The sequence below is a fragment of the Schistocerca americana genome, chromosome 8, assembly GCF_021461395.2.
Source record: "Schistocerca americana isolate TAMUIC-IGC-003095 chromosome 8, iqSchAmer2.1, whole genome shotgun sequence".
Classification (NCBI taxonomy): domain Eukaryota; kingdom Metazoa; phylum Arthropoda; class Insecta; order Orthoptera; family Acrididae; genus Schistocerca; species Schistocerca americana.
This window is the reverse complement of record NC_060126.1, coordinates 351,757,647-351,770,489: the sequence shown is the minus strand read 5'-3', so window position 1 is coordinate 351,770,489 and position 12,843 is coordinate 351,757,647. Positions and strand designations below refer to the sequence as shown.

The window sequence follows — 12,843 nt, the reverse complement described above, 5'->3', positions numbered from 1 at the left end:
GGTATTGTGGATTATTTCAGTATTCCCAAAATATGAGAGTTGATAAATCATAAAGACTTTCACTTTTAATTTTTTTCCTTTTCTGTTAAAACATAGAAGGTGTACATCACTTTTTTATGCACTCTCCTGCTCTTAAAATCCACACATCCCATGACAGCATCATGTTGCCCTCACCTGTGAAAACTGTAAGACTCTTTCAACAGCCAGTTGTGCACAAAGTCTTCCACAGCTTTGTTAGGAGCTGAAAATTGCAAGGTGATGGATTTGGGCTGTTAGCAGGCTGGTTGTAGCGTATCTGTCTAATTTCGCCCACTTTCTGCTAACAGCAGCAGTATGATGATGTGTTGATTGGTTGATTTGTGTGGTGTGGTAAGCTAGTGTAACCTTACTCAAAAGTTCACTACAGTATGCTAGATTGGTATGAGACTTGTCGGTAATAGACATGTCAAATACCCCAATAGTAACAAAGGTCACAATCATCTTGCCAGGTGACAGAAAAGTATTGGCTTTAACTGGAGTATTTTCACCTTTGCTTTTCCACTCCTTACTGGCATTTTCTGACCTGGCCATGTAGTGCTGTACGCATGTTTCATCACAAGTGAAAATGCAACTCAAGAATGCACTCCGTTGATCTACAAATATTGTTGAGTGGCTTTCACTAACTTACCAACATTTCAGTTTATATTCTTAAGGGAATAATTGGGGGACTTGCCAGGAGTGCACATTGCAGTGGATGTGTTGTAATAGCCCCCATCACTTTTGGATACCATCAAATGTTGGGTGCCTTTTATGAGATGATAAAATGCACTGAGTTTCTCATCTGTAAACGTTTCTGCATAGGCTTCTTGCCTCTAATTTTCAACATAGGCTTCTTGCCTCTAATTTTCAACCGATTTATGGCTTTCTTCGAAGCGTACATACAATGTCTTGAAAGTGTTAACACACTCTGCAAAATTTGTGCCATATTCATATCTTCATGAGTAAGAAATTTGATGAAGTGTTGCTGTATCATAAATGAAGCTGCCATTCATGAATAATACTGTAAGGGACTATAAATACTTCTGCCTGCCATCCACACTGTTGACATCCTCATCTGTCGCTGCCTACTCTTTCAACAACACATGCCTACTCTTTTCAACAACACGTGCTCAAAGCACAATCTTGTGTATATGTGAACCAACTTCATATTTACTGAATTTTATTAAGATTTCAACAGAATAAAAAGTAGCAGAAAGAAGTTGTAAAATAGTGGCTAATTTGTCAAAATATGTCAACAAACGACACAGCAGCATTTACCTGCATATTGCTAGGATTTTCCTGTTTCTGCAGCACAGTTAATAGAACTGATCTGGTACTCAGATGGTAAAGGAGCTTTTGGCTTTGGTAGAGATATAACTTACACAGGAAAAATCAAGAAGCATTCGATGAAGCAATAATTGCATTATATTTTGAGGTGTGTTATTTACTTGAAAACTAGGCATTTAATTGAAAGTTAACATTACTGTCCATACAGCTGACAATAGAACATGACCCAGATGCTTCTTGCCGACGCCGTCCAAGTGTAGCTGCCTCACCACCTTCTTCGCGGCCTCCAGATGGACGCCTTTACAGACGTAAAGATGAGGGTTACATGAGTGGATCCAGATCTCGTGCACTGCGGCGTAGCCGGGGGAGTGGTAGTAGCAGTAGCAAGGAACGATCCTCATCAATGTCAAGACTGCTTGAAGGGTAAGCAAAAGAAGTACTTTTACACTTTGAATTTGCATTTTAGATAGAGGATAAATGTTCAGGCCGTCATTTTTCATGAGGAAGGAGGAGTACCTGAATCTGAAAAATAACACTTAAAGCACAAAAAGCATAAAATATGCAGGATGTTTATAAAATGCACTACTTTGTTACATTATTGAAACATTGTGCACAGCTGCAAGCCTGTCACTTGGAGCCACCCCCTGGTGTGATACGACCTGTAAATGCTATGGACTGGCACTGGTCAGTAGTCTTGTTGCTTCAGCATTAAATATGCACTATTGATCAGTAGACTATCGACCTCGACTGTATTTTGTTGATTAAGATTGCTCCCTCGGCTGTTGGTATTTGCTTATGATGACTTTGCTGCACTCTGGAGTGGCATTTGGTTAGCCATCCACTTTGTGAACTCCATTGTCGTCAACCTCGGGACCCCCTTTTGTTCCATTGTTCTCCTTGTTACTCCAGTGCGAGTGATGATAAACTGTATTCTACCTGTGCAGAGTAGGATAGAAAAGTGGGGATTCAAAGTTTCTCACTGTTCCAGTGCAACATGGATCCAGAGTTTCTAAAGTTGTGGCAGCAGCAGTTGCAACAGCAATATCAACAGGAGCTGCAGCAACAGCTTGGAGGGGGGGAACTGCAGCAGCATGAACAGCATTGGGAGCCCAGGAGCTATAAGAGTAATTGTTGTTAAAAACTGCTGCAAAAATTAGCAACATTCGGCAGCTGCACTATCCTCATCTCGCCCTCTGTTATTTACTTGCTTTGATGAGTCAAATGAAAGTTGGGAGGTCTGTTTACATTGTTTTGTTCCCCATTGCAACATGGCAAGGCAAGTCAAGTAACAAACCCAAAACGTCAGTGCGAACTCTTACTGTCTTCTCGTAATAAACTGTACAAAACAGCACAAAAGTAGATTGCAGCTTGTGGCATCAACAGTGTCACTGCCCTTTTTGTGACATCGTCTGCTTTGCACGCTGCAAACTGGGGCATCTAGCGAGTGCCTGTCAAGGCTGGCATGTGGCAGCAGCATTGGCCGCTAGCTCACTGCAAACTAACTTGCCAGTGACCTTGGCAGCAGAAGCAGATGTGATACAGTGTCTCATGTTACAACTAGATAGTAGAAGAGCAACAGTGGATTCTCAGGTGGACACAGGCATGGCCGTGTGTCTAATTGAAGAGGACGCATACCTGCAAACTGGTTCCTAATAGCTGAGATCCCCTAATTATATAGTGATGACATATACTGACTATTTGATATTGTTGCACTGTCACATTGTAATCTAGGTTAAGTATAAAAATGTAGCTCGGCAACACCACACATCACATCCTACATGGGGTCTTCTCCTATTATCCCCATTGTATGTAGGTGTTCTTTGAAATTCCCATGGCCTGTCAATAGTCCAACCATGAGTTTCATTTCTCTCCTGTTCAAGCCCAGGATTGAGAGACTTCTCTTAAAACATGGCTTTGGCATCAATACCTTGCCATGTTTTTGCTTTTGGACCTTAGCACAATATTCTACATGCTGTCTCCTTTTCCAGTCTCGTAGTTTTATTTTGATTATCGCCTTGGTGATTGTCAGGTCAGGTTACGGTCCAATAAATGGGGCCATCGCCCCTATCCTGGCCAACGTATCAGCTTGCTCATTACCACTAATCCCTGTGTGACCGGGGACCCACAATAGGTTTACCCTATTGCTTTCCCCTAGCTCCTCAAGGACTTCGTGGCATTCTGTTATGATCTTTGATCTTGTTGCAGAGGCCACCAGTGCTTTCAGGTCTGCTTGGTTGTCTGAATAAATGAAAATTCTGCGACCTCAGTAAGACTTCCGCAAATTCTCCTCCACGCACACCCTGGTAGCAGATATTTCTGCTTGAAACACAATGGCCATCTCCTCTATAGAGATTTCACTCTCCAGTCTTGGCTGCACTCTGTATACCCCAACCCCAGCACCTTGGTCTGTTTTCCAACCATCAGTGACCCAAACTACGTCCCCAGTACGATGTCAAAATTTGTTCTCCCAGAACTCTCTACTTGTAATTACTACATTGAAAGACCTGTTGTAGCAGCTGGAAGTTGTTATATAGTCGGCTGGCATTTCCCCAACCATACCTATGTCTAACTCAGTATTTTAGTGTGAGATCAGGAATACCCCAGTGAGTTCCAGGTTTTGCCAGTCTTTAACCTGTCTGCTTCAGCTGCTGCCACCATCTTTACCCACAGGTGTAATGGGGACATGTCCAGCATGGTTCCCATCCCAGCAGTGTCCGCCCTCGGTAGCTGAGTGGTCAGCGTGACAGAATTTCAATCCTAAGGGCCCGGGTTCGATTCCCTGCCGGGTTGGAGATTTTCTCCCCTCAGGGACTGGTTGTTGTGTTGTCCTAATCATCATCATTTCATCCCCATCGACACGCAAGTCGCCCAAGTGGCATCAAATCGAAAGACTTGCACCCGGCGAACGGTCTACCCGACTGGAGGCCCTTGTCACACGACATTTATTTATCCCAGCAGTGGGTGTGCTGCTAATTCCGCCTGTAATGGCTAAGCAGGCCAATCTTCGCACCTTAGCAAGCTCCTTAGCAGCTACCCGCTGTTTTTCATTTTTCCAGCATATTATAGTCTAATAAGTGATCATAGGTCTTACTACCGTGGTGTAGATCCAGTACATACTCTTGGGGATTACCAACCATTCAAGGAAGACACAGCAGTCCATTCTCTAGAGAGGGTGAGCCTTAGAGCAATTCACACATTTTGTAGGAGATGAACATATGACTCCTTCATGGGCAGCCTTACCACAATTGCCACAGGTGGCTTCTCCCTTACATGCAAGAGTGGTGTGGCCAAAGCACTGGCATTTAAAACAGCGCATTGGGTTGGGGACATAGGTCCACATGGTAAGGTTTGTTGATTTAGGGGAAGGGACGGAACAGCGAGGTCATCACTCCCATTGGATTAGGAAAGGACAGGGAAGGAAGTCGAGGAAGTCGGCCATGCCCTTTCAAAGGAACCATCCTGGCATTTGCCTGAAGCGATTTAGGAAAATCACGGAAATCTTAAATCAGGATGGCCTGATGTAGGTTTAAACCATCATCGTCCTGTATGAGAGTCCAGTGTGCTAACCATTGCACCACCTTGCTTGATACCACATGATAAAGCGAAGAAAACTTGCCTTTATATGTTCTGGGAGTTCTGTGATATTAAAAGTGAAGTTGAGCATGTCAGATTTAATCAAACTGCCTTCCACCCATTGCATAACATTTTGCACATCTACAATGCCTTCTTGGGCCCACTCAACTTTCAGTTCTGTCCACCAGGTTCCTGAATGTCACAACACCCTTATTGTTGTTTAATGTGGTACGGAGCAGTCTCAATAGCTCATTCCCCATGGCTTTTGGCTTTCTGCAGTTTGTCACTTGTTGGGAACTTGAGAGTTCCACCAACAGTGTCCCATTTTGCAACTACTTAACGGATTTTAATGTACCTGCAATCCTCTCTAAGCCCCTTTCAATGCAAGAAAGTGAAATCTTTGCCAAAGCTTCAATCTTTCCTTTTAACCAATAAAAACAGTTCTCCTTTCTCCATGGAACGGGTGCTCCTTATCTGAGAGGTCCATGATAGTTTCTCATCCAGGGTTACCCCTAGATATTTCACTATCCCCTTCACCGATAGTGTTTCACCGAGAAGCTTGGGATTGCAATATGTGTGTTGGATCTGCTTCCTTGTAACTGTTACTGCAACAGTCTTCTTAGAACTGACCCTTAGATCCTGTTTCCTGCACAAATTTTGCATAATGTTCAATTCTCCTTGTGCTATAGCTCTGACTTTTGTTGAAAATTTGTCAAGTATTACTATGATAAGATCATCTGCATATCCGTGGACTGTCTACTGTCTAGAGTTTTATTCAACAATGAGTTCATTCACCACAAGGTTCCAGAGTAGAGGGGACAGGACCCATTCTTGTGGACAGCCTCTGGAGGTGTTGATTACTGTTTTTTCTTGCATCATGGTGGCTCTTACGTTTCTACCACTAACCCATGGCTCTATGGCTCTAATCCACCTGCAAATGGTGGTCTCAAAGCCATGCACCTTTGCTGCCTTAACCATGGATTTGAAGGTCCAAGAAGATGCAGAGGGCTATTTCCTGAAAGTGTGCTTTCTCCACCTTCCCAACAAGTTGGTGGAATGCAGTTTCACATGATTTTCCTGGTTGGTATGCATTTTGGTTTATGTGTAGAGGGACCCTAGTTAACCTCCTCTCCCTAACATGCACATTGATCAGTTTTTCTAATGTTTTAAGAACAAAGGAGGACAGACTGGCTGGTCTCACATCTGTGGTCTTGGTATGATCAATTCTCCCTGGCTTTGGAATGAAGACAACCTTCACTGCCCTCCAGACATTAAGAATGATCCCTGCTGCTAGGTTAACCCTAAGTAACCTGCATAGGAATCTTATTAAGTTTGCTCCTGCTGGTTGCAGGAGCACTGGGAAAGTTCCGTCTGGACCAGGTGACTTGAACAGTTGGAATGTTCCCGCCCATTGGATTTTATTGTGGCCAACACATTCTCTGGCAGATTTCCAGTTCTCCCTTCAAATACCTGAAAACAGATATCGCACAGGGATCTCATCCTGGCCTATGTTGTCTCTGAGTACATTGAGGAAAATGTCTTAAGGAGTAGTTCCAGTGTTTCATGTGCTGTCCTTGTATATTCCCATCCTCTTTCCTTAAAGTTCCTCCAGAATTAGTTGGTACCCTAGTGAGGATTTTGTGAAGTCTGGCCTGAACAGCGGTACCCTCTACCTTTTCACAGAATACCTTCCAGGGCGCCTGCTTTTCTTGCTTAATTATAAGATTGTATTCGACAAGGGCCTCCCGATATTCTGCCCATTGTCCTTTCCTTCTTGCAAGGTTAAACAGTCTTTGTATCTGTTTCCTCTGTGATTCCAGGTTGTTGTTCCACCAAGATAAATTTCTATTCGTGCACTTCTTGGTGATAGAGCAGTTGTCATGGTATGAGGTCACCATGGCAGTACCTCTGCTACCTCCTCAAACTCTACTGGTTTCCTTATCGAAGTACTGACTTCCGATAGGCTTGAGTGGAGGTCCCCCTATATGCCTCCCAGTCAGTTTTCCTGGGATTCCTATAGGATATGGTCTATCTAAGGCCCATTTCAACCTCGAACTTAATATACATGTGGCCTAATGAGGATGGCTCTGAAGCCTCATGCCATTGTTTGACATAACTAACCATCAAAGTGGAACCATAGGTTATGTCAATTACCTCTTCCCCCTCTTACATTTCTAAAAGTAGGTTCCTTGCCCCTATTGAGGATCTCTAAGTTATTAGCTAGAAGAAATTCTAGGAGTTTCTCACTTCTACTGTCAGTGTTGTCACTGCCCCACATCAAGTTGTGGGCATTAGCATCACATCCAACCAACAGTTCGTCACACTGCTGTGCACAGTTTTCCATCAGTCTCCTCACCTCCTGAGGAGGAGCACTGTCTTCATAAGGAAGGTATGCTGAAGCCATTACAAACTCCCTCGTGATACCTTCGTCACGTTGTTGCATCCTGATGGTCATTAAGTCCCTAGAACAAAAGTCCGCCATCGACATGAAGGGGATTCCATTTTTTACATAAATGCACATTTTGGAGTTTCTTATATTTCTAGCATAAGCCAGCTTACCTCCAGTGTCGCCAAGGCCCGATACACTCGCTTTATATAAATAGGGTTCTTGAATCGGCCACATCCACTTCTCGTCTTCCCAGAAGACGACTCAGGGCAGCAGTGGCCCTTTTACTGTGTTGCATATTTATCTGCAACATATTCAGTCTCCATCTTGCCACCATTGTCGCTTCTGGTGTCTTTGATTACCCTGACGGCAACCTGCGAGAACCCCAAGAATAGTCTCAGGTTCTGTTCCTGCACTGTCTTCAGGGACTTCTCTCTGACTTCCACTGAAACTGTTGCAGGAGAGCAACGGTTTGCCGAGCGATGTGTGGGCGAGCGTTGTCATGGAGAATGTGTACGACCTTGCTCAATATTCCTCTTCTCCGGTTCTGAATTGCCGTTTGAGTTTTTTGAGTGTCTCACAGTATCTGTCGGCGTTAATTGTGATCCCAGCGATTCAACTCTGACGGCGAGGTGAAAGGAGAGGTTCATAACTTTCTGAACAGCTTGGCGGCGAGCTGGTATGGCATGGGCATGCAAAAACTGCCACAGCGTTTACAAAAATACATCGACAGAAATGGTGATTATGTCGAAAAATAGCTGAATGTTCAAGCTGTAAACTGATGTAAACCATTGTAGAAATAAACAGGTCTATGTACATATAAAAAATAGGAGACCTTACTTTTTGGATTACCCTTGTAGATTGTGTTGGATGCTATAGGTAGGAAAGGTGGTAAATGGCAAGCTGCAAGAGTGAACTGAATCAGTTCAACCTTGTGATTGATCAGAAAAACAACATGGACTACTGAGTGGACAGTATTGTCATTTCTTTTTATAAATCATACAGTAGCTTTACATTCTCTAATCAGGTTTCCAGTTCCTAAAATAGAATAAGTCTTATGATTTAAGCTCTGTATCTCAAAATGGCTTACATATTTTTCATTGTATACTGTTTTTACATTTTCAGCAGTTCACCACCATCTGGCCGTGAAAGCTGTGATCTGTCACGAACTCGATCATTTCGTGTGGAACCCAAAAGTCAGCGCATTTTCCGTGCCTCTGACTTAGTGAAGGGTGAATTATTGGGGAAAGGATTCTTTGGCCAAGTGTACAAAGTTACCCACCGCGCAACAAATGAAGTCATGGTACTGAAAGAATTATACAGAGTGGATGAAGATGCACAGAAGAATTTTCTCAAAGAGGTAAACTGAATATTCATTTGTAAGAAATACTTTGGATAAGTTTAGCTCTGCATGGCAATAATGTGTACAGAGGGATACTAGTTTAGTATTTTTCTTGCAAAATGCCCCTGATAATTTCAAAACAAAAGAGTAACCAATGGTATAATAACAATATGAAAAGGATAGATTACTACTCATCACCTCAAGGAGTCAGTGAGTGGCATTCAGGCTAGTCTGATAGCTAATAATATGTTGCAGTCTTCTTCTTACTGCACTTGTGTGCCACTCGGCACCTCAATGTGGTGAACAGTAAGTAATCATCCTTTTCATACTGTTGCGAATCAATCGTGGGTTTTATATTGTTAGAGTTTGCAAACCAAATGGAGCAGAGACAATTATTGACTCATTCTGAATTACAAATGTACACAATTTTACTATAAACAATATTGATGGTGGTAGTATTTGAAGATAACAATTCCATATGAAATGTTCACCATAATTGTTCAGTTTCAGATTTAAATGTACTAGCAAATGCTGTTTTAAAATCCAGTTTTGAAAAGGTAGTTGATTCGTGGTCCATATCAGCAGTTTCAGTAATAAGTTAATTGGCAGAATTAGCCTTGTATGCAAAAGTTGATAAAAATTTTCTTGTGCTTGTGTGCACATCTGAATGACATTATTTTGAAATATATGATTACGTTTATTTCATGTTACCTCTTCTTAAACACAGACCGTTAAGATATTTGACTACTTCTGTTTTTTCAACACTTTCCTCTGTTCTAACCAAAGAAATTGGTGCTACTACAAGTTATCTGGCAGTTATAATTTTGTCAACCTGCCATAGCTTAATAAATTGAAGCAATTTAACTTTATTTTATGTTGCAGATTGTGAAGAGATCAACAACTGCTTCATTATGTCACTAATCTTTCTTACAACTAAAATTTACAAATTGTAGTTTATACCTGCTGTCAAATACATAATTCTGAAGGATATATTTAACTTCATTGTTGCTTCTCTTTCCTTTAGTGGCATTTTAAGATGGCTGCAGCTTCATCTCGGTACTCCATATGTGTGTACCCAAAGAGCCTTCAGTCTTATGACATGGACGAAAGGAAATTACCATGGCATTTCCCCCTCCCGTTTCTTAATGTTACACTCTTCCGTGAGAGGCTTTCATATTACATCTTTCATTTTTATGTAAGGGTAAGAAACACATCTATGGGTTAGCATTGATATTGTTATATTTTTGCTTCAGGTGGCGGTACTTCGTAGTCTGCATCATCATAATGTGCTGCGCTTCATTGGAGTGTTGTACAAAGACAAGCGTTTGCACCTGGTCACTGAATTCATCTCGGGGGGCACGCTACGAGAGCTATTGCATGACATATCTGAACCATTACCATGGGAACAGAGAGCATCATTTGCAAAGGACATTGCTGCTGGCATGGCGTACTTGCATTCCATGAACATCATCCACCGTGATTTAAACTCTCACAACTGCCTTGTTAGAGAGGTAAGTTACATACATCATACATTTAGTGAGGAAATAAATTACAATGCTGTTATTTCATATAACCATGCCTGGGAACTGTGTGTGTGTGTGTGTGTGTGTGTGTGTGTGTGTGTGTGTGTGTGTGTGTGAGAGAGAGAGAGAGAGAGAGAGAGAGAAAGAGAGAGAGAGAGAGAGAGAGAGAGAGTGTGTTTTTGTTATTCTACACACATTACTGCAATATAAGTTATAGTATAAATTATAGGAAAAATGATCTGGAAACCTTATTTGGATCATACAGTTAGTTTTCAATTAACTTTCCAATAGAAGTGGATAAAGGCAGTAGGACCCTAATTGATAATGTTTTCTTTGATGATCAGAACAAGAAAATCAACTGTATACCCAGTAACACATGGTCTTTCTGATAATGCTGCCTAGTTAGGTAAATCAGATAGTGCCTTATGGTACAGATACTCCTCAGTGGAAACCAATTAATTAATGATTCCAGGATAAACATTTCTAAGAATACTTGCAAGAGAAGCCCTGGGATTAAATCTGTAACGAACCCAATACTGACATAAAATTCAATCTATTCTTTGATAAATTCATACCATTATTCAAAATTAACTTTCGATATACGCTAATCAGAAAGGACATTGAACAGTCTTGTAAAAACTGGATCACTAGAGCCTCCAGGGGCTCGGCATTCATTTCCTGGGTATGGGCTTGGCGACCCCAGGGTTCCTGAGCTGGGAACTGGTAAGCGCTGCCAGTCCCCCGTCACCATAAGCACTGGGCATGCTTTAGCCCCACCGAGCGGCGTCGGGGTGGAACATTGTGTGTCTCAGGAAATAGGGATCTTGGCTTAACTGCCCGGATCGCGAGAATGGAATAAACCTGTACAAAAAAAACCTCAATCTCAAGGTGTGTTGTTCGCTGATGAGATGCATGGCTGTTCAGGTAGAACAGTTATTAGCTGGCAACCTCTGGGGAACTTGCCGTACCTCAGTTGTATAAGGCTTACTCAGGCATGCGGGGCTCTGTCTGGGTGGACCCTTACTTCCCTAGCTGCTCGTGGGACCGAAATGGATCCTCCGAAATCCTCTTTTCCTCCTTCCAGCAGAGAGGGTGGACCACTGGAAAGTTGTAACACCCAGTCTATCAAGAGGGCTCGTGTAGTCAGTCCGCCTGACTCCGGCACCTCTATGACAAGTCCAGTCTTGCATTCTGGTCCTCAGAATGTGTTTCTCATAGTGAAATGGAAGAAGGGTAGTTTTGAAAGGGTTTCATCCTTCTACATACAAAAGGATTTGGAGGGAATCTGTGGCTCCTTAAAATCAGTGAAGTGCTTGTGCAATGGTGGAAACTTCCAATTCCCAACAGGCAGCTAACCTCCAAACTGCTAAATGCCCTTGGGAAAATGCCATAGACACTCAACTGCACAGCACCTTGAATTTTTGCAAAGGTGTTGTGACATGCCAGGATCTAGTCGAAATTCCCAAGGAGGAACTGCAACGTGAGTGGGCTCCGGAAGGTATAGTCAACGTGCAACATATCATGAAGGGGGTTGATGGCAATCTTACCAAATCCGACTACTTTATTCTTACCTTCAGTAGCATGAAACTTCCTGAGCACGTTAAGGCTGGCTTCCTTCACCTTAGTGTGAGGCCTTATTTCCCGACTCCAATGTGCTGTTTCAAATGCCAGCGTTTTGGGCATACCACATTAGGGTGTACAGGTGAAGCGACTTGAGGCAACTGCGACAAGGCCGTTCATGAAGGAGCTGGTTGCTCGTCTCCAACCAAATCAATTGTATCAATTACTCTGGAAACCAACCTGTTTGGAGTAGGGACTGCTGAATCTTTTTAGAGGAAGGCAAAATCCAGGAAATAAAAACAACCAAATGTATCCCCTATGGTGAGGCAAAAAAGATCTACAAGTCGGTTCAACCTCCCACATTTGCTACATCTTTTGCGTCAATGGTTCAGAAGCCTACTCCAAAAGCAGATGCTGACGGAGGTGGCAAGTGTTGGCACTAACACCTGCAGATGTCAGTGCACTTGCAAGGCAGCAAGTGTTTCAGAGCATGTAGCCTCTACTCCAATGACAGAAGAAAGGTACAGTGGCCGACTTGGACCAGCCCCTGGCGCCTCCAATAGCTGATGCTGTTCAGAAGCCCAGTACAGCCATTACCACTCCCACGTCGGCTCCACCAAAGCCCACCAAACCGCAAAAAGCTCCTATAAAGCAGCAACAGCAGCTCAAATCATGTGGTAAACCGTCTGACTGTGTTGATTTCATTTTACATGATGCTTCATGTGACTCATCCCCAGAGCTGATGGAGTATGACATATGTGTGGGGGAATGATCTCGTCCCACAACTGCCCCTCCACTTGCTGCAGTCCCTCCACCTTGTCGGAAAGACAGGATGAAGGTGCTACCCCCGCCATAGATGGCTCCCAGATTTCAATGGAACTTGCAGGGCAGCAGAATGCATGTGGAGGAACTTCGTCTACTCTCTCAGGGTAGACTGCTGTGTCTGTCTCTCCAGGAGACTTACTTCCACCCGTCACACTCCCCTGGGCTATGAGGCTATACACTCCACAAAACAGACGACCTGGGTGGAGAGAGAGCTAGAGGAAGCGTAAGCATTTTCGTCAGGACAGACTACCATTCCTCACCCCTCTCACGTAAGACAACTTCAGAAACCATGCTGTGTCCGTGCACGTGCATCATCCATTCACTATATG

General features: G+C 43.1%; 1 protein-coding gene across 1 annotated transcript in view; it reads left to right on the top strand.

Annotated features, from left to right (window-relative positions):
• The window catches only part of LOC124545298 (LIM domain kinase 1), a 181,397-nt gene that overhangs the window by 132,104 nt on the left and 36,450 nt on the right, over positions 1-12,843 (top strand). Inside the window, exons 8-10 of the mRNA XM_047124194.1 lie at positions 1,514-1,728; positions 8,393-8,624; positions 9,860-10,117. Coding sequence (XP_046980150.1) covers positions 1,514-1,728; positions 8,393-8,624; positions 9,860-10,117 — 705 coding nt within the window. The remainder of the gene's footprint in view (positions 1-1,513; positions 1,729-8,392; positions 8,625-9,859; positions 10,118-12,843) is intronic.